The following is a 23,874-nucleotide window of genomic DNA, read 5'->3' on the forward strand; positions in this document are numbered from 1 at the left end:
CTGGCCAGCCGAGCAGAGCCGAGCAGAGCCGAGCAGGCCAACAGCTGGGGCTCCTCTGCGGGGGCAGCGGGAGGAGAGGGGAGGGGAGGGTGGGATGGGGAGGGAAGTCCCGGGAGGGCGGGCGGTCCTAGCAGGGGGGGGCGGGGGGAGGAGCCTCGGCTGCTGGGAGCTGGAGGGGCCCAGGAGGTGGGAGGGGAGGAGATGGGGGCCGACCCGAGAGACGCCGGAGGGGGTGCCGGGAAGAGGCTGACAGCCTGGCCAGGAGTAGGCCTCGGCCGTGGCCTCGGGAGGGGAAGCATAGGAGAGACCCCAAGGCGCAAGAAAGGAGGTGAGGGGGGAAGAATGGCAGGACAGCTGGACGGGAGGATGGGGCGGGCAAAGGGCGCAGCTCCAAAGGGCAAGATTGGGCAACTTGTCTGTGAGCCCTCTCTTCAAGGCAAGACCCTGGTAGCTTTTCACTGCGGGGGTCTCAGTTTCCACATCTGTGGCTTTCTGGTCCCAAGAAGACTGTACAGGCAGAGTTCCTGGGGAGGGTCCAGCCCTCAGGAGACCCCAGTCATGGATTGGGGGGGGGCGGGATCAGAGGGCTGGGAGAGGGCTGGTGGCGAAAGCTCCAGAAAAAACAGCTAGGGAGGAAGGGTCTGCTCTGGAAAGAAAGCCCTGGTGGGGCCGAGGAGAGGCCCGCCATTTCTGGGGTGGGGGGCTCGGAGGGCCAAGGGCACCGGGCCATTTCAGCACAGGGAGGGTTAAGCATCCTCCCACTTCCCACCCGCTCTGGGCCCCTCCCTCGTGTTTACGTCCTCCCCAAAATATTCAGCCTCCAGCTGGCCTCCATTCTGGGCCTGCCCCTCCCCACCTCCAGTCGGGGGGGGGGGGGGGGCGCATGCTGAGGGTCAGGGCCCGGGACCCCACAGAGCCAGCAGTCTGGGGACTGGGGTCAGAGAGAATGGGAGAGAAGATGGGCCAGAAAAGCGGGGGAGGGCTGGAGGGGGCAACAGTGCTGCCCCCAAGGCTGGCCTGAGGACCACAGCCAACTCAGCACCTACCCAGGACAGGGCCAAAGCCACCCTGAGCTGGACCTGGGAACAGTGGGGGCAGGGGAGGGGAGGGGAAGGGCCAGGGGAATACCAGGGGAATCTCTGCAAAGCGCCACTCCCTGTCCCTGCACCTCTGCCCAGAGCTCTACCAGATGTGGTCCCCAAGCCACAGGGCCCGGGAGTTGGTGGCTCCGCGGGCTAGCACATGAGCTGAGGATCCACACATACCCTTCGCAGGGTCAGGGTGACTAAAGGGAAGCCATGTGGCAGCTGCTGCTCCCACTGGCCCTGTGGCCGGGCGTGATGGGCTTGGGCAGGGATGAGCTCACGGCGGCCCAGCACCGGGGCCTGCAGGTGGCCCTGGAGGAGTTCCACAAGCACCCGCCCGTGCAGTGGGCCTTCCGGGAGACCAGTGTGGACAGTGCCATGGACACGGTGAGCGGCACCCCAGGGAGGGGAGGGGGATGGTCGGCACGTTCCCAGAGGCGCCCAGCTCTCCAGAGAAGGGCCAGCCAGCCCAGCCATCTCCAGGGACGTGCTGTCTCACGGTGGGGGGGAGGGAGGAGGGACAGGTCACGTCCAGGAAGGGCGCTGCCTGCTCGGCTGACTGCTGGCCTTCCTCTGTCTGTGGGTAGCCCTTCCCGGCCGGGACCTTTGTGAGGCTGGAGTTTAAGCTCCAGCAGACGAACTGCCGGAAGAAGGACTGGAAGAAAGCTGAGTGCAAGGTCAAGCCCAGCGGGGTGAGTGAAGGCACGTGCGTGTGACAGGGCATGCGCTCAGCGCGGGGGTGTGCGACTGGGGTTCAGTAGGAGATCCAGCGAGAAGCCTCAGGTTGGAGACCCCAGGGCGGAGCAGCCTCCCTGGCAGCTGACTTGCCTGTCTCGGCTGGTGGTTGTGATGGTTGCAGGTGGGCTGGGGGCCTGGACGGGCAGGAGGGGGGACGGCGGGCGGCGGCTGGGCTGCCCCCGAGGACGCGTGCTCTTCAGAGTGGGTCCACCTTCCATGCCATCCAAGTTCCTCTCTCAGGCTTCGTGTCACCGGTGGAAGAAGGCCATGGTATGGGCTTCGGGTGGTCCCCACCTTAGGCCTGGTGAATGCCCCATTTCCTGTGTGTTTTCAAGTGGAGATGGCCCAGCCCCGGCTGATTCCTAACAGGGCTTGATTGTCATCAGCCACCTTGGGGGCAAAGTCACTGCCATGGGGGCGATCCTGGGGCCGGGAACGCAACCATCTGGTGTCCAGTCTCAGCTCTGCCAACCACCAGCCCTGTTACTTCCCAGGTTCTTTGAAGGCCTCAGTTTCCTCCATCTGTTAAGGGAGGGACTGGATTATACTAGTGGTTTTCTAGACTTTTATACCAGGACCATTGTGCTCAAATCTTACAAGAAAATACAAATAAATATAACAGATGACAGCAGAGCAGCTCAGGTGGAAGTCAGGTGGGGAGAACCCACCTGGACAAGGAGTCCCACCTGCACACACTCACTCAGGGTTCATAGAAAACTGCAGGATGGTCTGACTTCCGAAATTTCCCGGTCTGAGAGTGGGCTGAGCCTGGAACCACCTGGCCTGCCGGGGGAACCCCCATTGTACACTGCCCCCCAGCTCCCACTCTCACCCTCGGGGCCGCAGGCCTCCCCTCACTCACCCGTTTCCTCTCTGGGCTCTATGCGCCCCTCGCCAGAGAAAGCGGAAATGCCTGGCCTGCATCAAGCTGGACCCTGAAGATAAAGTCCTGGGCCGGATGGTCCACTGCCCCATAGAAACACAGGTTCAACGGGTAAGAGCACTCGGAGGAGGGAGCAGAGGTTGGGGAGGGAGCTGGTGGACAGAAACTGGGCCTGTGGGAGAGGTCGGAGGCGGAAGCCTGCATGGAGGGGCGAGGAGGGCTCTGGGCCTGGGGGATGGGGGCGTGGAGGGGGCACAGCCTGAGCAGTGCGGCTGCCGCAGGAGCTGCAGGAGCTGCAGGAGCGCCAGGAGGCCCAGTGCAGGAGGGCGGAGCGCGCCGGCGAGGACCCTCACGGCCACTACTTCCCCGGGCAGTTCGCCTTCTTCAAAGCCTTGCCCCCCAGCTGAGGCCTGACTGGTAGGTGGCCTGCCAGGAAGGAGGGAGGAAGGAAGAGGCAGAGGACAGCCAGGTGGGGCAGGGATGGAGAGGAGGCTGGAGCTGCGGCTGGGCTGCGGGAGGCAGGAGGAGAGGGGCTGGGAGCCTGAAGACAGCTGGGACGGGGCCCAAACAGCCCCCGACATACCCAGTCTTAGTTTCTCTTCCCTTCCCTCTAGAATTTCACCCGGCTTCCTGGAAGCAGCGTGAGGGAGGTTAACAAGTGAAAGCCCGCCCTCCCTTCTCTGCGCCCAGGGAGGACTGTCCCATTGTCCCTAATAAAAGTGCTCTAGAGCTGCGTTCTCTCCTCCCCTCGCATTCCCTCCCTCCCTCCTGAGAGCAGCAGGAGGAAAGGGCCCCAGTGCTCCAGCCTCACGGGGAGGAAGCAAAGCCCGGAGAGGGTGAGGGCGAGGGCGAGCACGATGCCTCCCATCAGAAGGACACCCAGTAAGCTGTGTGCTCCTCCTTCCCCAGGAAAGGCCAGAGGCAGCGGGGACCCAGGCTCGTTTTCAGGGGCCCACGCCGGGGAAAACGAAGCACGCCCACACGCAATGACAGGCAGAGATGCAAATTAAAACACGAGTATTTAATGGGGATTGGCACGGGTGGGCATGACAGTGGAGCCTTCAGGGAGACCCGGGACTGGGGGGCACAGCACAGGGTCACGTGGACAGTCCAACCTGGAAGATGCGGCTTCCACGCCCCGAGCTCTGCCGCGTCCTCTCCCAGGATGGGCTGGGCAGGAGGCTCGCCATCCCTGCCTCTCACCTTTAGCCTTAGGACCGAGCAGCTTTATTCCACTAAGCCTCAGGCTCAGGCAGCCAGGAGTGGCAGCAGCTATGGACACGAGGAGGCCAGGCCTCCTCCCAGGAGCACAGCATAGGTGCAGAACAGCCTCACACGGTGCCAGCTGCCTGAGGAGGGTCCAAGGGAGCTGTGTCCCTGATGGATGGGTGGGGAATTTTCCCTGAGGGAGGTGTGATAGGGAGGGGGGCTGCTCTTAGGCAAGGGGGCCCATAAGACGCCCGTGTGCAGGACCAGTGGCCGGCATGATGAAACCATGAAGAAAAGCAGGGAGGCCACAGCGTGCCAACCCCAAGGGCCACGGCCACAGGGCGCATTCAAAAGACAAAGGAGGTGGCGCGGGCAGGGCTGAGCGCCTGCTCGGCCTGGGCCAGGCTGTCCCTGGCCTGGCGGTCCAGGTCGTGGCACTCCTGCAGCGTGTCCTGGAACTGGCGGCAGGCCTCCTCCAGGATGGAGCTGCTGCGCGTGGGCCAAGACTCCCAGTAGCCGGGCTCCACCCAGGGCTGGGCCTCCACGGCTCGCGGGCCGGAGCTGGAGCCGGGGCGCAAGGAACTGTCCAGGTCCCGGCACAGCTGGTAGAAGTCACTGCCGCGCCCGCTCACGCGCTCACCGTCGATGACCTTCAGGCCGGGCAGCAGCTCTCGGACCGAGGCCCAGTAGGAGGGGCTGGCGCACAGCGGGTTGCTGAGCCGGGCCGAGGGGTCGCGGAGCCGCAGGCGCTCCAGGCCGGGCAGCGCCGCCAGACACTGCAGCTGCCCGGGGCCAGCCAGCAGGTTGCCCGCGGCGTTGAGACTCTGCAGGTTCTCACAGGCAGCCAGGGGCTCCAGCCCCGTCAGCCGGTTGTTGGCCACGTTGAGCACGGCCAGCTGGCGCAGGGAGGCCAGCGGGCCCAGCTGGGTGAGCGCGTTGCCCGAAAGGTCCAGCCACTCGAGGCCCAAGCACTCCCCCAGGCAGCCCAGGTCCACCAGCCCCAGGCCCTGCAGCTTCAGCAGCAGGATGGACTCCAGGGCGAACTCACCTGAGCGCGCCTTGAGCAGCTGAGGGGTGACGCGCACCCCGTCGGCCTCTCCCGACTTCTCACCCCAAGGCTCCATGAGACGAAGTGGGTCCAGGTGGCCAGGGCCCCGGCAGCTCCGTCACGGTGACACAGGTGCCACTGGCGGTCAGCAGGCTGCTCACCCCAAAGGACGCCCCGTCCACTCGGCCTGGGCTGGACGCCTGTCTCCGACACCCCCGCTCAAGGGCCAGCAGGTCCCTGAGGAGAAACAGTCAAAGAGTAAGCGGGCCTCTGAGCGCCTCAGTGACCGCCCAGCCCCCACCGCCAGGGCCAGAGACCTAGACGGCCCGGCGGGACCCGAGGACGGGAGTCCAGGGCGCAGGTGGGTCAAGAGCCCCTCCGAGGGAGGTGGGCCAGGCACAGGCCCTTGCCTACGGGGGTCCTGACCCGGCCCTGGCGGTTATGGCCATGCTGGATGGGATTCAGGCCCACCTTCACCAATTCTTCCCGTCTCCCAGATCTGCTCCGGCAACACAATCTCGTTACTTTCCTTTCTCGTAACTGCTCACGATTACCTGTATTAATTAACTCTGAGGTGTTTCCTTTTAACCATTTACACTTATTTTTGAAGAGATAACAGGTCACCATCATCGCCAATCTCGTTTCCTTCCTGGGAGAGCCATGCATTGGCAAACACAAATGAGAGCACCTGGGCCTCCTTGACAATTTTTTAAAAAATCAGCAATGAATTCAAAGCGGTTTCCACGTTCCATGGGCCAACTTGTGACCTCTGGTGGCAGCTGTGGGGCCTGAGGGCTCAGCCTTCAGTCCTTGATGAGGAAACTGAGGTCGAGGGAGGGAAGGGACAGCGGAGGCACAGGGAGTAAGTGGCAGCACTGCCAGGCCCCTCACCTTTGCTCCCCGAACCTGCCTGTCAAGGCCAGCTCTTCACTGTGGCGCCAACAGAACAGTGCCCATTGCTGCCAGCCAGATAGCATGGCTCCAGCTGCAAACACGGGCAAAGGGGGGTTCGGGAGGGGAGGCCGGGCAGTCAAGGAAGCCATCCTGGAGGGAGGGGCAGGGTGGCACCTATGTTGGATCCAGAAAAGGGGAGGGAGGGGACTTTCTAGTCGCCAGTGGCCGTGGGGAGGCAGAAACCCAGGTGTCAGTGCAAGACAAGAGCGCGAGGCAGGAGGCCAGCGGGAGGGACTCCGGCGATGCCCAGCAAGCACAGAAGGCTCAGGGTCTAAGAGAGGAAAGCAAGCAGACCTCTGCCCCAAGTGGCAGCTCCCCAACCCCACAGGCTCTGGCCGGGACCAGGCCAGGCTGGGTGAGGCCTGCAGAGAAACAAGGAGCCATTCACTCCTGCTGTTTACAAAACCTGGGGCTCCAGAGCCTCCGCCAGGCCCCGAGGCTGCGTTTCCATAGCAACGTCACTCCTCAGGCCCCCTCCAAGGAAATCAGACCCAGAGCTCCTCCCACACGCCCCAGGATGCTGGTGAGGCTGCTAACACATCTGACCCCCACCCCGTCTCTGACAAGGGGGCCCTACATCTTTCCCCAGCCCCCCTCCAGTCTTCGGCAGCCCAGCTCCTTCTTCACTTCTACCAACGTTTCTGTCCAAAAGGCATGGAGGCACCCGCTAAGAAACCTGGTCACTCCGGGGAAGCATCTGCTGGGTTTGTAAGCAGTGAGCGATGCAGTCACCTCCACGTTGGTTAAACCTGCTCTGGCCCACAGGGCACCGGGCACCAGAGATGGGCCATAAAAGCAGTAGCCAGATAGCCAGAGACGAGGACCCCGCCCGAGGGCGAGGAGGGAGGAGAACGTGTGCCCGGAACCTGGCCATGTGACTGGAGGCCGGGCTCCCGTCTTGCACTTGGGGTGTCCTGTGGCATCGGCCTCAGGAGGCAGCGGCGAGTCCAGGATGACGGGGTCCAGGCACCGTCTGTGAGAGCGAGGCACAACGGGCCAGCCTCGGGGGGACACCACCTCTTCAAGTATCTGCGGGCCTCTCTCCAGGGGTGCGCACATCCTCCCAGCCACTACGTTGGGGGTGAAAGCGGTCAGGGAGCCCTGGTGTACAGCCAGGGGCTGAAGTCGGGCAAACACCCACATCCTCGAGGCTGAATGGAGGGCACCGATGAGCAGCCGGGGGTGGGGAGGACAACACGCCAGGCCTCCAGGGAAGAGCCACCAGCCCCGTGTCCAAATGCCCCGCCGCCGCCGGGGCGACGGGCTGGGGGGGAAGCGGTGCCCTGAGGAACCCCGCCAGCGATGGGGATGGAGGTGGTGCGCAAAGGGAGAGAAAGAACAAGGGGGCGGGCAGAGAATGGTGCGTGCGTGCCCACGTTCTGCGGAAGAGGACAGGGGAGCGGGAAGATGGCACTGGGACTGGACATCAGGCCTCCTGTGCCCCCAAGGTCCCATCTGGCAGGAGACACGTGCCCCGCCAGCACTTGGCTCTGTGCCCTCGGCCCTGGGTCCCACGCCCTTGTCTGCAGTTAGATGAACAGCACTGCAGTCAAACCCCGATTCTCCAGCGCGTCCATGACCTCTGCTCCGCTCCTGTGCCCCGCTTTACCCCAAATCTGCACACTTCAACCAGGCTGGGGCCCACACGCCTGTGCAAACCCAGCCAACGCAGAGGCCAGCAGCGGACAGCAGGCTCCGCGCAATGCGAGAATGGCTCGTCCACAGGCAACAGCGTCACCGTTCCTCTAAAAAACCAGAATCACCCTGGTCCTCTTACGGAAATGAGCGAACAGAGGCACTGGCCCAACCTGTGTCTGTGAAAAGGACTCGGTCACACGGACAAGGCTATGACTGAAACAGGTAACTCTGGATCTCCGGGGGGAGGCCCATCTTCCCTTGTTCAGAGCCAGCAGTTCTGAGTCTCAGTTTACCTATGTAGGGAATGGGCCAGAAGAGGATGCCGTGAGTCGCCAAGTCTAGGGAAGAAATGGTTCAACTCGGAGCAGCCTCAGGTGGACAGTCACCTGGCCGCTTCGGGGAACTGGGGCCCCTTCCTCCGCCCCATTCCCTCCCGACCACAACCTGGCGCAGGGTTCTCGGACCCGGCACTGCCGCCATCTGGGGCCAGGGTAAGTCTCTGCTGCGGAGGCTCCTCTGTGCGTCCCTGTCTTCCACCCACGAGAGGACAGTGGCAATGCCCCCACAAGCTGTGACAACCAAAACATCTCTAGGCGTTGCGCAATGATCCCTGGGGGACAAAACTGCCCCCGGTTGAGAACCACTTCTCCAGAGCCCAAGCCCCCAAGCTCGGGACCGTCAAGCTTCTCATCTCCTCCCTTTCACTGCCCTCGTCTTCCTCACAGCCCCCCACCCTGGTGCCTCGCCGGTCCAGGCCTCCCCTCTCCGAGAACAAGGAGAGCCGCTGAGGGGAAGCCACACAGCAAGGGGACAGTGCGTCTCCCAGGAGGAGCTCGAGGGGTGGCAGCACTGACCAATACACGGCCCCCTGGACTGCTTTAGTTAGGGCACATGACATCCCTGCCCCCACCTGGCCTACTACACCCGAACCTGCGAGGGAGGGACAGGACGTCTCAGTTTTAAGATGTGCTCAGGTGATTCTCGTTGAAGTCTGAGACCCACGTGCAATTTAAGGAAGGGAGGCAGGGAGGCAGCGAGAGGTCCAGGGCCGGGCCCTGATCTCACCACCCAAATGCACTGGATGCAGAGTCCAGACGTTCAGGGAGCGCAGCCCTAGTCCCAGCCTCTCCCCCAGGCACGCTGGCCTCTCCTCACAGGGAGCCTGTGCAGACATGCCCTGCAGCAGCTGGGGAAGAAGACACGACCCGAGCGGTGTGGAGGTGAGACTTCACTTCCTCTCGTGGTGCTCCGACCACTGGACGCCATCCGTGTAAAGCCTTATTCAAGAAAACGCCATTTACGCTGTTAAAGTGAAAATACAGAGGACGCGACCTCAAGGGAGGAAAGGAAATACGTCGGTTTCCATAGAGGCTGAGTGAAAGGACTACGGTGAATGGTTCCTGCTTCCTTACGTTCTCAGTAACTTCCGAACGTCCTACCGTGAATTAGTCAGTGACACAGGGGAAGCGAGGGGACAGGCTCCCGGGCTCAACCGCACAGCCAGGGCCAAAGTGCAAGTTAGGCCTTGGTGCCTCTACACCCCCCCTTCCCTCTCAAAGTCCCTCTCCCAGCGGCCCGGCGCCTCAGCGGAGCTGGACTTGTGTCTTCTGGGTGTGACGAGCCCCGGCCTCACCCTTCCTTCTTTTCCCATTGATCCCACCAGGGCCTGGGCCCCATGCCCTCAGGTCCTGCGCTCGACCCTAAAGGAACTCAGGCCGGTCAGTCACTGGGATACGTGCCCTTTCTTGCTTCCTCAGACTGCTTTCACTGTAGAAAGAAGAAACCCCAAGGCTTCCAGTAGTCTGGAAACAAACTACAGGCGACAACGGCCATGTGATGACGGGGCGTCCCGGCTCTCCTCGATCACACGCCCGCAGGAGCTGGGCGGTGCCCTCCACCAGGGCTCTTGGGAACCCCGGGATCCACGGCCAAGTACAGACCCTAAGAAGACCAGTGTGCATGTGGGCACCTCCCTCTTAAAGTGGCTACTCTACCATATTAGGGTTTCTTTCCTTTCCAGGAAGAGTGTCCACGGCTTACCCAGGCCCTAGGTGGCTGAGGATATCCCGCACAGTGCCTGGTTGCTCTCTGAGAACACAGACCTTGAGGGCCTGCCACCCTGACACACACGGACAAGCCGCGTGTAGGGCCCCTCGCCCAGCGACACTTTCAAGGAGCACCGCGATCCATACGCTGTTCGGTACAACTCAGTCACCGATGACCAGAGCCCGCCCTCCCGCCCACGTACTGCCGGCAGTGACTCCAGCAGTGGGCAGATGGAAGATGACATCTCCGCGAAAACGAAAATGACAATCTGTCAAGAACTGAGAAACTGTCCTCATTCTTTTCAAACAAGTTTTGGAGCCTGGCTGTCCCCGTCTAATGTCCTAGGACGTGACACTGTGCCCCCTCCCGTCATCTACGCAGACTTCCCACAGGCAGCTTCTCAGGGCATCAGACCCTGCGGTCAGACTCACCGGCCTGCGCGCCTCGGCCAGGTCCCTGCTGGGGAAGATAAGGGGCGCGGGTGTAGCTCGGGAGATGCTCCAGGTTGGTCTTCAAGAAGAGAAGACGCTCAGCCGTCTCCCCTGGGAGAGGGGAGTCATGCTCCACAATGGTGGGGCCGCCCAGGGACGCAAAGACACTTGCAGAGAAGGCGCCCGTCAGGGCGCAGGATAGATACATGGCGGCCAGTCTCGCCAGGTCTGGCCGGACGTCCCACCGCTTCTGCCAGTAAGCAGGGGGTCCTCCTGGGCACCCACTGTCTCGTTCTCACGCAGGTACTTCTTGCGGATGATGCTGACCAGGTGGCTCTCCGTGGAGAGGGAAGCGCTGCTCCTCTCCGAGACCAGCAGCCCCCCGCTCTCCACCTGCTCCGGAGGCTCCTCTCCCTCTGGCCCAGCAGCAAGGACCCAGAGGTCCCACTTCTCTGCTCGGGCGCTTCCCGGCCCTTCCCTTCGGCCCCAGGGCTCCTGCGCGGCTCAGGGGTGTCCACACGCACAGCAGTGGGGCCCTGCAGGGAAGGGGAGGGCGGCAGCAGTACTCAGACGCCACGAGCTCCTTCACCTCGTACGCGAGAACTTGCTTCCAATGGTTGATGTCGGCCCCCTCGGGGAGGGCAGCCTCTATCCTGCCCTTGAAGCGGGGTCCAGCAGGGTCGCCAGCACCAACTCCTCACGGTGGAAGAGCTCAGGGAGCTGGTGGTCTGTGGAGAGCTGCAGGGCCAGGCCCTCGGCCAGCGGCACGGCCGCGCCCATCTCCCCGGTGCTCCGCTCCTCAAAGCGCCCGCGAACCTGCGCCAGGAAGACGCGCAGGTAGCGCAGCTGGGGCAGCACCAAGCTCAAGGCGGCCTGCGCGGAGCTCGCCTCCCGGACCACCATCCAGAAGGGCTGCGGGAGCTTGACCAGACTGTCCGTCAGGCTCCGCAACACGGCCGACAGGGCTGCCCCTGCCTTCCCCAGCTGCCGTTTCTCCAGCCACTCCAGCAAGTGGTAGGCGGACACCCAGGGATGCGAGAGCCCCAAGAAGGGCTGGTGGGCCAGGAGGCCGCACTGCCGCTGCAGCTGGGAGGAGCCGCCGGGCTTCCGCAGAGCCTTGGAAGTGGCTGCAGCTGGCCCCAGCCGTGCCTAGCATGATCTGAACACTATGTTGGTGACACAGAAGTTTCCCACCAGGGAGTCGAGGCAGTGGGCGAAGCGGGGGGTGTGGGTGTAGCCCCCCGTCCTCACGGCCTGCTCCAGACTCGGGCAGCCGCCCGACACCAGGAAGCCCAGGCGCAGCGCTGTGGCCAAGCCACAGAGGCTGAGCAGCCCCTACAGCTCCCGCGGCCCGTCTCCGCAGCCCTGTCCAGGGGCAGGCGTCGGACCCAGGCATGGCCTGCCTCCTCGGGCTGCCTGACGCCACCTGCCGGCCACGCAGCTGCGTCACCCCACAGTGGGCGGTGACAGCCGCGTGGTCCACGTCCGCGACCCGGGCTGCCACGGAAACAGTGAGGTGGACGCGGCCGCCCTCGGCCCACTGCATCCCCTGACGCACCTGCTTGCCCATCGCCCCGTGCAGCAGGGGCAGGGCTTCACGGGAGAAGAAGGCTGGAGACGGCAGGCGGTAGCGATGGTCCACCTGGGCCCTAAACCTCCTGAAGAGCGGGGCCAAGACAAAGGAGAGGGGCAGCGCCGGGCTGCGGGGCAACTCAGCAGCGCTCTGGCTCCAGGCCCGTGCTCGGAGCTGGCTGGGGGCACACATGTCACCTCAGTCCTCCCCAGCTGCCGTCGGTGGGAGTAGGCGGGGGAGGCCGAGCCTGTACCAGCTGCTCGGGCCCGCCCGTCCGTCACCATCTTCCAGAGGTGAGGAACCCAGCGGCAGCGCGGTGAATGCAGCTCCTCGGGGCACGGCTGGTGGCCCCCGTGGGCAGGTCCTTCTGCTTCTTTTCGGGCCCCCCTCCCCGCTCCCCCCCAGGGCCGGCTGCAGCTGGCTTCCTCCCCACCTCCCGCCCGCGCTTAGCTGCCAAGCGACAGAGCAGAGCTGCAGGCTGCAGCCGCCCCTTAACTCTGCCCTGTCTGAGCTCGGAGGCACACGGCGCACGTGACACGGCAGACACTCCTGCAGTTGATGGTAAAGAAGCGTCTCACGTCAGGCACGGTCTCTGACCCAGGGTGTCCAGGGGGCCCGGGGAGTGCCCGGGGGCCCAGCCCTTGGCCTCAGCCTGCGCAGTCCTCCCCAGGAAGCAAGCGCCTCTTCTTCCACATCTTGAGGTGACGCGCCTCTCCGGCCAGGTGGGCTATGAGGATGTCGGCTGGCCTCGCCGCTTCATCCTCGCCAGGCTGGCCCGCCTCCAGCCTGTCCGGGCTGGCCGCCTGGAGCAGCAGGAAGTCAGAGGGGACCGGACTGCAGCTGAGCACTGGGTCCCTCGACTTCCTTCCTGCCAGCTCCCCCTCCTCTCGCCTTCCACTTGGACACCTTCTTCTCAGGCTGCACCGGGGGCTCCTGCCCCAGCACGGACTGGAGGCCACAGGGTCCGGAGTCTCCCTCTGGCTTATCCTGCCCAGCAGCGGGGTGGCCATCTGCACAGGGGGCAGCCAGGCCAAGACCAGGCCTCTCCAGGGCAGGCTGCTCTCTTCTCACTGCGGACACGCAGCCCCAGGAGGCCTTCCTCCTGCTCCTCCAGGAAAACCTGGTCAGGTGCCGGGGCCCGTACGCTGCTGCCGAGGAGCGGGCTGGTCTCTTCCCCCGCGGGGATAGGTCCCTCCCAATCCTCCTTTGGGAGCCGGGGCTCCTGACTTTGCCGGGGCCACTGTGGCCTCCTCCCCTTCGCACACAAACTCCAGTCTGACCTCAGCCTCTGGCAGATGCTCCCTGGCGCCCCGGCCAAGTTCAGAAGGGGTGTTGAGAGCTCCGGTGTTGAACATGGAGCCAGGAGAAGCCAGCGTGGCAGGTGGGGTCTTGGCTCTGATCATGGAGGAGTCAGCACACACAGGGGACTCCTGCCCCATGGATCCTGAGTGTGTTTCCTGTGGGGCTTTTTGACTTTTCCGACTTCTGACGTGCCTGGGAGCTTGGGGCAATGAGAAAACAGGCTCAGGCTGTTCTCTGGCAAGGTGACACAAGACAAGGCAAGATCTAAGGCAAGATGAAGAGAATGGCTCTCAGCCAGCTGCCTACTCACTTCGGGGCCCACTGACGGGACAGTGAGGCCGGAGGGGAGAGAAGAGAGCAGAGGATGTAAGGGGTAGTAACCATATGAAATCAATCCCAGGACAAAACTCTCCAGATGCCACCTCCTGGGTGAAGCCTGACATTCACTCCTCCAGACCCAACGGAGCAGCCCTCGACCGGAGCCCCCAGCCCTCTGCACAGGAGTGGTTTCTGTGTCCATGTTCTTTGCCACGTTAACTCACATCTCTTTTTTCCTTCAATGTTTATCCAGAGCCTAGAAGGCATTGGCAGTCTTCCTGTGTGATGGATACAGTATAAGGTAGGCCAGGCCCCTGTGTGCACGTGGCCCCCAGGCTGGCGGGGGGCAGATGAGAGTAAAATGCCCCCACACACACGGCAGGGAAGACAAGAGCCGAGGTGCAGGGCGTGCAGAGGCGCTGCAGTGGCGCCGCAGGGCTGGGGGACTGCGGCGGGAGGGACCTCACCAAGACGTCAGGCAGGCTTCCCGGGAGGAGCTGCGGACGCTGGCGCTGTCAGCACAGGCCACGGGGGTGTGGAGGCCAGTCTCTGCGTCCTGGGCACCGGGGCCATGCCTGGCACCCGCAGGGCCTCATAAACAGGCAACGTCGCTCGGTAGCGGGGAGCAACGCGGCCCGAGGCTTCCCGAGCCTCTGTCAGAGCACGCGGTATGGGGCAGCTCCTGATGCCAGTGACGCAGGCCCCCAGCGCCCCCTCCCCTCGAAGCCCACTCCTCTCCGGCTCCGGCCCCTGCTGCTCCCTGAAGTGCCCCCGCTGAGGACCCAGGGACCCCCGGTGCCCCGCCTAGTGCGCTTCTCCGCACTACAGCACCTGCCCACGCCCCCCACCTGGAATGCTGCTACCCGCAGCTATGGGACAGCACATCTCCTCAGCTTTCCTGTCACCTGCGACTCCTTTTCAGTCTCTGTTCTAGTCCCTCTTCCTCTGCCCGCCCCTTAATGGTGTTTCCTGGGCTTCCTCGTCTCCAGGCCTCGTCTCTCCTCCCACACCCTCTCCCTGACCAGGGCCACCTTCACCGGCTGAGCAGCGCCAGCCCCTCTCGGCTCACGACTCCCTCGCAGGCTTCCCCTCACCTGCGCGGCCTACAGTCTACTCGAGCTCAGGAAACAGGACTCCTGCTCACCCAGATGCTCAGACCGCAAACCTCAGCACAGTCCTCGACTCCTTTCCCCACCCCGTTCATTGTCCTGCAGGTGAGGCCAAATCCAGGGCTCTCAAAAGAAAAGACACATGAAGAAGTCAGAGAAGAAACATGCGGAAAGAAGAAAAGAAAATGAGAGGGAAGGAAAAGCCCAGTGAGCTAGGCTGTGTCTCCTTGGGAAGGAGAAGATTCAGAGTGAGACGGTGTAGATCCTGCCCCAAACAGCCGAGAGTGTGCATCTCTTCAGACCAGAGCGAGATGCGGCTTAAATGGGGAGGTTTACACCAGAACATTCTGACACCGAGTGATGTCAAACATTCAGAAGGATCACCAGGGATGGCAGGATGGCCTTTACTGGGGACGAGCCCGCTGGGCAGCTCAAGCGAGACTCAGCTGTGAACCAGGGTGGACGACGCGATACCGAGGAGCCCCTTCCAGCCACAGGGGCCTTGGAAGAACCGAGAGGCAACCACCCAAGCCCATCACTCGATGACCCAGTCAGCCACCACCAAACCAGGGGTCTGAAGCTCACGGGAGGTGACGCGGTGGAGGGGCTGGATCAAGGTGTAAATGAAGTACAAGACACCATCGTGGTCCAGGGCAAGGGCTCTAGATGTCAGAGCCAGAGGGGACTAACCTTCGCTCTTATTTTGATCGAAGAAACAGAAACCCAGAGCAGCAACGTGATGCCTGGTGGCAGAGCGGAGGACCAGAGCAGTCCATAGGCTTCACTGCTCCTGAGAACACAGAACACGGTACTGAAAGCAGGCCTATGTCCCACCTGCTCTCACTGATGAGGGCAGAGAAAAAAAAAAAACCTGTGAGTTAGGCTGCAGCCTGGGCTACACCCCAAGGCCTTCGCCTGAGGACGCACTAATTGAACCCAGGGCACCAACGGCCAGCCTTGTCCCACCAGTCCACCTGTACTCCGCAGGTACCCTTGAGCCACTCGACCATTTAACAATACTTCGTCAAATACCTACCAGGAGCCAGCACCGTGCCCTGAACATACAAACACAGGACAGTCACTGCCCGGCTGGCACGTGGGGCTCAGGACGAGAAGACAACTCGGAAACGGCTACTGGCACCAGGGCAAGGCAAGCAGGGTAAGTGCTGTGGAGCCAGGCCACGGGCTGACCGAGAGGCAAATCGAGTCTATGACACAGTTTAGATTCTGCCGTGGCAGGGTCGCTTACCCCAGGCTACTGCTTGAGGAACCTCATCCCCTGACAGTCCCCGGGGCAGGTCTGGGATCTTGGGCAATGACTGGCACCGCTTGCTCTTCACTGAAGCACACCAGGATGACAGCAGGGTGGATGCTGTGGAGAGCCAGCCTGGAGTCTACACGAGTCTAAAATGTAAAATTTAAAAAGAAAATCACCCACAGACTCCAGGACTTTGATTATTAGTAAGAAGTTGTTTGTGACACTTCTCATAAGAGCTGATACACGCACCTGATACAGCGACAAGGTGGAGACTCCAGGGCCGCATCGGGTGGGACCACACAAGGCAGGCGGCAGGTGCAGCCCTGGGAAGCAGGCGGGGAGGAGGGCAGGAGCAGGTAATAGAGGTGGGACTGGAGCAGAAGGGACAGTCTGGAGAGCCATGCAGATGATCCTTGGGCTGCGGTGTGGAGGAGGAGGGGATACAGAGGGACACCCCAGTCCCTGCTAAATACAGTTCAGTTACTGATATAGTGATTTTGAGGTTCTTCTGGAACAAATCTTCAGGAGTAGATGTGACAGATACAGGGTCAGGGGATAGAAGTCTGAGCTAAAGATACAGATCCGTGTAAAAGTCTCCATAAAAACTGAGGGGAAACACCGGTGGGAGAAGAGTGAAGGGTGGTTGCCCAGGCAACACTGACACTGCGGGCAGGGTAGAGGATGAGCAGACTCCAAAGATGCCTGACAGGCAGAGGACAGAGACACAGAAAAACGTAAGTAATGTTAGGGAAGCCAAGGGAAGACTTTCCAGAAAAGACAGACAGGGTCCCTTCAGCAGATGAAGCAAGTGGAGCCCCGGGGCTATGCAATGAGAAGCAGGGAATGCAGACACTTGCAATGTCAAAGGGTCACGCTTTGGGGTGGGAGGGAAAAGGCTTGGCTCTGTCTCAAAAGAGAGAAAAGGTACAGTGGGAAGAAAGGGAGGATTGCTGGCAGGAGTTCCTGAGGGAGAGGGACTCAAGGCACAGGTGGGTGGGTTTATCCTTGCACATGAAACAGAAGTTTTTTATTTTTCCTGACACAGCAAAGAAGGACGGCTATGGTGGCTGGCAGGTCCTTGAGTGTGGGCAGGGGGAGGGCCCAAGGCAGTATGTCCAAGAGCCTATAGATTCCCGAGGGGTTAGCAACCTGCTGGCTGAGCCTGAGACAGGACGTGCCTCAGCACTTACACGTGTGCTGGCTCCATGGATTAGAGATTTCCTCCTCACTGCACTCACCAGGCCTTTCCCCACACGCATGCCCAGAAGCACAGTGGTCACTTTTCTGTTTCTCCTGGGCCTGCCTCACCCTAGGGCCTCATGCAGAGCTCAGTCCACCCTGGGCATTCGATACCTATGCCAGACCTTTCTCCGAGTTTTCACTCTGCCCAGTCCCACCAGCCCCCTCTTCTCTCAGCCCCTGCACTGGGGCGGGGGGGCGGGGAGGTGGTACCTGTCTATCCACCAGACCCCAGGAGACTTCAAAGCACTTGGTTAGCCTACAAGTCCTCGGCTTCTCATTTCCCCACCCGCTCACCTATGAGGAGATGGAAGACGAAGAAAAGCATGGGACCAGAGGAATGTGTGGAAGAAAAAGAGTAGTGCAAACCACTACACACTTTGGGGTTTTGTCCCACATGCAAATTTGGCTACTTTTAAACCCTAAGGGAGAGATTTTAAATAACCAAGCTTCATTAGATTTCACAATATGCAAAAGTGACATAAAATGAGATGTTTTAAACTACACACCAGCAGAACCCTTTGCTCTTTTCTGCGAGGCTGCTCTCCACAATGGATTGAGAGCATGAAGTCCAAAGCCGGTCTATGGGGGTTTAAATTCTGGCTGCTACCCACCAGCCGTGTTCGTCTGCTACGTGCCTCGGTTTCCGAGCCTATACAACAGGGATAAAAGCATCCACCTCGCTGGCTTGTGAAAGATTAACGGAGTTAATGTACGCATACAGCAGCAGTGTTTAAAGACACTTCTTGGCACGGAGTGAGTGATGGATACGAGCCGCTGTCCAGTTCTGGCCTCACCGGGTGTTTCAGGTGCGGGGCACTGGGAAGGGGAGGGAAGCTGGAAGGGGGACACCTGGGCCGCCCGATGGGCAGGTCAGGTCAGGGAAAGCCGCCTCGCCCCCAAGTCTACGTCTGTGACCACAACGCCCCCTCCCCGGCTTACCTACGGCCAAAAGTCTGGCTGGCTAGTGGGGCTGGCGAAGCTGTGAAGCCGGCGCAGCTCCCACGGCGGCCGACCGCGCCCCCGCGGCGGGTAGTAAGCACAAGCCATCCGCCGCCCCGCTCGCTCCCACCCCCGCACCGCAGCGGGACCTACCTTGAGGCGCCAAGGGCCCTGCAGAGCTTGGTGGGCTGTCCAGGTTCCGGGGCGACCTCCGGGAGCGCCAGTCAGCAGGTCCTCCGCGCCCACCCCTCTCCAGCCGTCGGTACGTTCCTCCGGCAGGCAGCCAGCACCGAGTGCGCAGGCGCAGTGCGCAGTGCGCAGGCGCAGCTTCCCAGTGCGCAGGCGCAGTTTCCTAGTGCGCAGGCGCAGGCGCTGTTTCCCAGCGCGCAGGCGCAGGCGCAGCGGCCGGAAGCAGTGGTGTTACACCGCCTCCTCCGCCGAAAGTCGCGCGCTTTTCTCACCTGACCGGGCCTCGTTTGTACACGTTTAACAGTGCTGGGGGTGTTTTTTTGGGGGGGTGGGGGGGAGGCTTTGTTTCTTTGTTTGTGTTTAATAGTGCTAGTTTAGCTGTGTGACCTGGGAGGAAGCACTCGCAGGCGCTCCGGGCCGACGGTGGCCTGGTCTTCCTCCTCCACTGGCGGATTCGTAAGGCCCCTTCCATCCTCGGCTCTGCGCCGCAGCAGTCGCCCGACCGCCCGAGCGCAGCCCGGGGTTTGTGCGCACGTGCGGACGGAAGGGACCACGGTAATGCTAATGATCCGTGTGTCGGAGTCTCTTCCCGCCTTGAGGGCTCACCCAGCATTTCATGACACCCACCCAGGGTATCTCCTGGGGCAAATTCCCGGTGACACCGCGGAGGCCTCGCAGACAACCCACGGGTCGTCCGTGCGCGCCGCCACTGAGGTGCTCTGCCACCCCCCCCCAACTGAATTATCCCGGGGCCAAAAAGGCCGCGTTTCCTGGGCCGAGCGGAGAATGCCTCTCCTCACCTGGTCCCACCTGGACACCAAAGTACCCAACTCTTGTTTCATAGGCTATCTTGAGCTTCTTTCCACCGCCAGAGTCAGACAAATCCAAGGGCCTAGGCTTGGCCACCACCGGGCCTTGGGCAGTCCTCCCTGCTCACCTTCCCAGGGCTGATCTCAATTCTTTCCATCTCCTTCCAGCGCCCCCGCTCTGGGCCCATCAACTCCAGGCTGGTGCAGTCCTCCAGCTTGAGCTAAAACTAGGACCCCTGCAATGAGAGTATATATCTTTGCCCTTTATCAAAGTTATTTTTAATCTTATTTGATTCTCTCCATGCCTCAGAGATGGAGGTATTGGTTTCTCCATTATACAGATGAGGAAACGAGACTCAGTCACACGGAGAGTTAAAGTAAGAGATGGAGGGAGCCACAGATGATTTCACAGTTGTACTGTCGCATGAGGGTCTGTATAAAATGGGATCAGCTGGTCCCTTTGCAGTGTTAACCCAGAGGCACTCTAGAACCAAGGATGACTTGATTGCAAAACTGGGAGATACAAATAATAAAATGAAAAAACTGTTGTGAAGTGTGGGTTCAAATTATTTGCCCACTTTTAAAAACTGGGTTTGTCTTATTGTTGAATTCTTTATATTCTTTATATACTTATATTTTGTTCAGTCCTTTATATATTCAGGATACAAGTCCTTTGACAAATATGTGCGTTGCAAATATTTTTTCTTAATTTGTGATTAGCTTTTCAATTTTTTAACAATGGTTTCAAAGAGCAGTAGAAAAGATGGGGCTGTTTTTTATCTCACCACCATCCCCTCCAAACACACCGTCTTCTTCCCTCTCTCTTCCTGGCACTAGATTCTCTAGGATTAGGGGGACTTGTAGCTAAAATACATAAAGAAATTCTATAAACCAATAGGAAAAATACCCCCCCCCAAAAAGATAATAGAAAAGCAATCAATATGAACAGGCACATTAGAGAATTGGAAACCCAAATGGTCAACAAACAGATGAAAAGAGAGTCAGGCTCACCAGTGATTATTAGGGAAATGCAAGTTAAAACAAGATACCATTTCACACACATTATCTGATTGAAAAAATTAAAAAGGCTGAATAACAGATGAAGTCCAGGAGTTCATATAATGTTAGTAGGAGTGTAAACAAGCTCTTTGGAGGGCCATTGGGCAATATCTTGTGATGCTGAAAGTAAACATCACCCAGAACTCTGCTCTTTACATGGAGACATACATCCTAAGGAAGTTCCAGCACATTTGCACAGACACATCTAGGGATGCTGATTGTTTATAACAGGAAGACCTGGAGTAATGCAAGTGTCATCAACAAGGGAGTAGAAACATAACATGTATATCACCCTGGGCTAGATCTATCTGTCATAACACTGCATCAGTCAGCTATGTCACCATAATCCTGCATAATAAACACCTGAAAACCCTGACTTGGAACAACAAGCATTTAGTTTTTTTGCTCATTTGACTCTGCTTCTGCTGAGGTTTGGCCAAACTTGGCTCCAGGTCATTTTGGGATTAGTCTGTTCCCCTAATCCCCTAATAAAGAAACATTAGTCATGTTTCTTCGCTGGGTAGGCTGCCCAGGGCATGCATTTCTCATGGCGAAGGCAGAAGCGCAAGCCATCTGCTCTATGGGCGCCTGGAGCTGGAGACACCCCGGGAGCGTGTACATACAAGTCCCATCAGCCATTGGTTGAGGAGTGTGCCGATGGCAATAATTTCCTGACGGCACTTCCAGCCTTCGGCACAGAACATGAAGACTGCTGGCAGTTGGAAGTTGGCTGGTATGCATGGAAGTACTCAGAGCATGGGGAGATGCAGGGTACGTTGACTATGGCTACTAATATACATGTCTAGTCTATTATCAGTTTTGATCTTTGCTAATATAATAGGTACTGATGGGGCTACATTGTTGTTTCAATTTGCTTTCCTTGATTATAAATGATGGGAAGCATCTTTTCATGCTCAAAAGTCATTTCTACCACTTCTTTTGTGATCCGTCTGCTTGACTCCTTTTCTATTTACCTACTCTGTCCTTTTTATCTTGTTGATGACCTCTGTGTCTGTCATGAGTTGTAAATCGTTTCCCGTTTGTCATTTATCTTTTTTATTTAATTTTTTTCTTTTTGCCTTGCAGAAAATCTAAATTTTAATTTAAATTTATCAAACTTTATCTTCATCACTGCTGCATTTCTTGTTTGCCCCTCTTAGTTAGATCTTCCCCATTACAAGATAATTTCTTTTCTTTTTCTTTCTTTTTTTAAGCAAAGGAGGAACAGGTTCAGAGCAGTTATTTAACTGTGACCCAAAGTCACAGTTATGCAGCAAGTTGGAGGGTCTGGATTGAAGATTTTACCCGACTCCAAAGCGCATGTATCCTATTCAGTTTATATGATTAAAAATTCAGGGGTCCAATCTGTCACAGTATCTTCGACTCAAACAACAAGCAAACAAAATGCAAACTTTAACATACTTGTTAATCACATTAGTGTACATGGTCCCCTTGCTCTCACCATAATTTTCACCCTTTCCTCCACTCTCATCACCGTAAATCATTCAGCGTCTAAGGGTTAGCAATTATGCTAACAGTTGATCAGGAGAACAGGCTGGCTTCTAAATAAAAATAAACAGTGAAAATCTGTGGTGTGGGACTAACTCCGAACACCTCAAGAAAAAAAAAATGAGCTCTTTGGGATGGTAATCCCTCATTCACGGCTGGGCGGGAGGGAACCTCCCCACACGCTGGTCCCGAGGATTCCCAGCAGGAGCGTCCCTCCGTCCCTCCGAGCAGCCCGCGGGTTGGCGCAGACCGCGCAGGCGTGAGCCCCAAGATAATTTCTTTTTAATTCCCCTGTGTTTTCTTCTGGTACATTTATAGTTTCATTTGCATTTGTTAAATCTCTGATCCAGCTGACATTTATTTTGTTGCCGGGAGGGAGAGAGTCCCGACACTATTCATTGCCTTTACTCATCTTTTCCTCACGGATTAGCTTTGCCATGTTTATCAATTTATTTCTGGACTCGTTTTCTTCCATTGATGTGTCTATTCATGTCCCAGCACCACTGTCTTCATTTCTGTAGCCTTTCATACTGTGACTGTATAATACATTTAAATATCTGGGAGGGCTAATGTCCCTGTAAATACTCTGCTTTTTTCAGAAATTTCCTGTTTCTTTCTTTCTTTCTTTTTCTTCCTTTCTTCTTCTTTTCTTTTCAGCCGTGCAGCGAGTCTTGCGGGATCTTTGTTCCCCAACCAGAGATCGAACCTAGGCCCTCGGCAGTGAAAGCTTGGAGTCCTAACCACTGAACCGCCAGGGAAGTCCCCATGGTTATTTCTTACATGTTTATTTTCCCTGAGAACTTTAGAATTCAGCAGATCTAGTCTAGTACCCATTCTCTCTTCTCCCCTCACTCCCCCAAAGCATTGTTTTCAACAAGAGGACACTACATTTATAGATTACATTAAGGACATTTGACGTGAAGCACAGAAACACAGATGCATATACAGGCCCCAGGTATTTTTCATGGTGCTTACTTCCCAGGTCCTATCGCACACGTCGAAGTACCCAGGGGGCTTGCCACTTCCTTTTCCACAGGGTGGATCCGTGTGGTGTCCATGGTGGGAACAAGAAAAGGTGAAGGAAGCTGAGATCCTGGCAGAATGAAGGAGGCCATAGAAGTAAAGAGTTACTATGTAAAAGTCGTGTGATTTACTGATGGCATTTTTTTGACGAGGCAGGCACTTTAATCCGTTCCCTCAGCTCACAGTCAAAACCTCTACGAAGCAGGCACTGGTGCTATTATAAAACTGAGGCTCAGAAAGACTAACTTTCACTCAACTAGTAGTCGGGAGGAGCCGGACTTTGAACCCAGGGAGCCCAGGTCTCGATTCTCTATCTCGACCTTGAAGCTGAGCTGAGGCTGTTCAGTCAACAGCTCCTGGAAGGCTGGGCAGAAAGAAAAAAGAGAAAAATATGTTTGCCAAATCAATTGCTGCAGACCAAGGGCACGGCCGTTGCACCCAGGATCACGACGGATCAAGGCTGCAGCCTCTGCAGTAACCCTTCCCGCCTCCCGTATTCCTGCTTAGGAGACGGAGAGTGGGTGGGCACAGAGAATCATCTCCCTCATGTCTGCCGGGCTTTGTCAGGGGAAGAAAGGCTGACCTTTGCAGCAGGGGGGAAGCCATGCTACAATCCCGGCCCTTAATCCTGTGGTTAGGAAGCTGAGGTGGGGCTTCTGCGGGTTTCTGAGAATATCTGTCCCAGCCCCTTTCCGGGCAGATGCCTGCAGGGTAGGCATCCCCCCCCACCCCGGCCGAGCCCCCCCCAACCCCTGCCCCCGCCATCTGGCCTCTGCTGGACCACATGGTGCTGGGATTAGAGCCCGCTCAGGCACCCAATAATCCTCTAAAGCTTCGGTGCTTCCTTCTCCCCAGGGCATGGTCTCCAGGTCAGAAGCTCCAGGTCCTGCTGGGAATGGCTCACGGGGAACCCTGGTATTCAGGATACCAGCTTCCCTCAAGGTTCCCCAACCTCCTGTCTGGGTTGATAAACTGATTAAATTTTTATCAATCACGTGAGGGGTTGAGATTCTAGAGTAGTGATTCCCAACGTAGGGGTGCGGGAGAGGGACTTGGACCCCCAGAGAACATTTCAAAATGGCTACAGACATGTGTGATTGTCAGAGCCAAGGGCAGGGACAGCGGTTCTGCTGGCATCCACTGGGCAGAGGTCAGGGGTTCTGCTCAGCACCCTACAATGCACAGGACAGCCCCGCCCCCAATGGTCCCCAACAGAGAATTATCCAGCCCGAACTGTCAGCAGTGCCGAGGTAGGGAACGTCTGTCCTAACAGACGTGCGTGGCTTTGGTCCCAGCATTCTATGGGTTTGTTTGTTCCGAGTGATTCTTACGCAGGTTCGTTACATGGGAGTGTGGGCTGAATTAGCATAGACTTTGGTCACCTGCCCTCACTCTTCTGGGTCCAAGTCAAGTAAAACCGTGGTGGCTGCCAAGTGACTTCATTCCTGGAAACCCCAAGGTTTTTAAACAGACGTCACGTCCAGCACATGGCCAACCCCACTTTATTTCTCT

At 58.6% G+C, this 23,874-nt stretch overlaps 3 protein-coding genes across 8 annotated transcripts; 1 reads left to right on the plus strand and 2 right to left on the minus strand.

Moving 5' to 3' along the window:
- Positions 1–197: 197 nt before the first annotated feature.
- Positions 198–4,549, plus strand: RARRES2 (retinoic acid receptor responder 2). Of its 2 annotated transcripts, XM_032642765.1 has the most exons (6): positions 198–328; positions 1,275–1,472; positions 1,673–1,777; positions 2,722–2,817; positions 2,988–3,123; positions 3,321–4,549. In XM_032642765.1, the coding sequence occupies exons 2-5, from the start codon at positions 1,299–1,301 to the stop codon at positions 3,111–3,113; spliced, it is 501 nt and encodes a 166-aa protein (XP_032498656.1). In that variant the 5' UTR covers positions 198–328; positions 1,275–1,298; the 3' UTR covers positions 3,114–3,123; positions 3,321–4,549. The 2 variants fall into 2 exon arrangements, with proteins under 2 accessions (XP_032498656.1, XP_032498657.1); XM_032642766.1 differs by lacking the exon at positions 198–328 and having other exon boundaries at positions 866–1,472; positions 3,321–3,440.
- Positions 3,707–15,601, minus strand: ZBED6CL (ZBED6 C-terminal like). Its single transcript, XM_032642758.1, is given in 8 exon segments — positions 3,707–5,200; positions 10,033–10,296; positions 10,299–10,425; positions 10,428–10,573; positions 10,576–10,698; positions 10,701–13,141; positions 15,025–15,124; positions 15,584–15,601. Coding segments are annotated over 6 exon segments (975 nt in total). The 5' UTR covers positions 10,936–13,141; positions 15,025–15,124; positions 15,584–15,601; the 3' UTR covers positions 3,707–5,120.
- Positions 3,707–18,076, minus strand: LRRC61 (leucine rich repeat containing 61). 5 transcript variants are annotated; one of them, XM_032642761.1, is made up of 5 exons: positions 17,927–18,076; positions 15,842–15,915; positions 15,584–15,738; positions 15,025–15,124; positions 3,707–5,200 (listed from the first exon to the last, which is right to left on the minus strand). In XM_032642761.1, the coding sequence occupies exon 5, from the start codon at positions 5,037–5,039 to the stop codon at positions 4,263–4,265; it is 777 nt and encodes a 258-aa protein (XP_032498652.1). In that variant the 5' UTR covers positions 5,040–5,200; positions 15,025–15,124; positions 15,584–15,738; positions 15,842–15,915; positions 17,927–18,076; the 3' UTR covers positions 3,707–4,262. The 5 variants fall into 5 exon arrangements, with proteins under 5 accessions (XP_032498652.1, XP_032498655.1, XP_032498651.1 ...); XM_032642764.1 differs by lacking the exon at positions 15,584–15,738 and adding an exon at positions 15,371–15,542 and having other exon boundaries at positions 15,842–16,057; positions 17,927–18,037; XM_032642760.1 differs by lacking the exon at positions 15,842–15,915 and having other exon boundaries at positions 17,927–18,072.
- Positions 18,077–23,874: the final 5,798 nt, after the last annotated feature.

The sequence above is a fragment of the Phocoena sinus genome, chromosome 9 (assembly GCF_008692025.1).
Source record: "Phocoena sinus isolate mPhoSin1 chromosome 9, mPhoSin1.pri, whole genome shotgun sequence".
NCBI lineage: Eukaryota > Metazoa > Chordata > Mammalia > Artiodactyla > Phocoenidae > Phocoena > Phocoena sinus.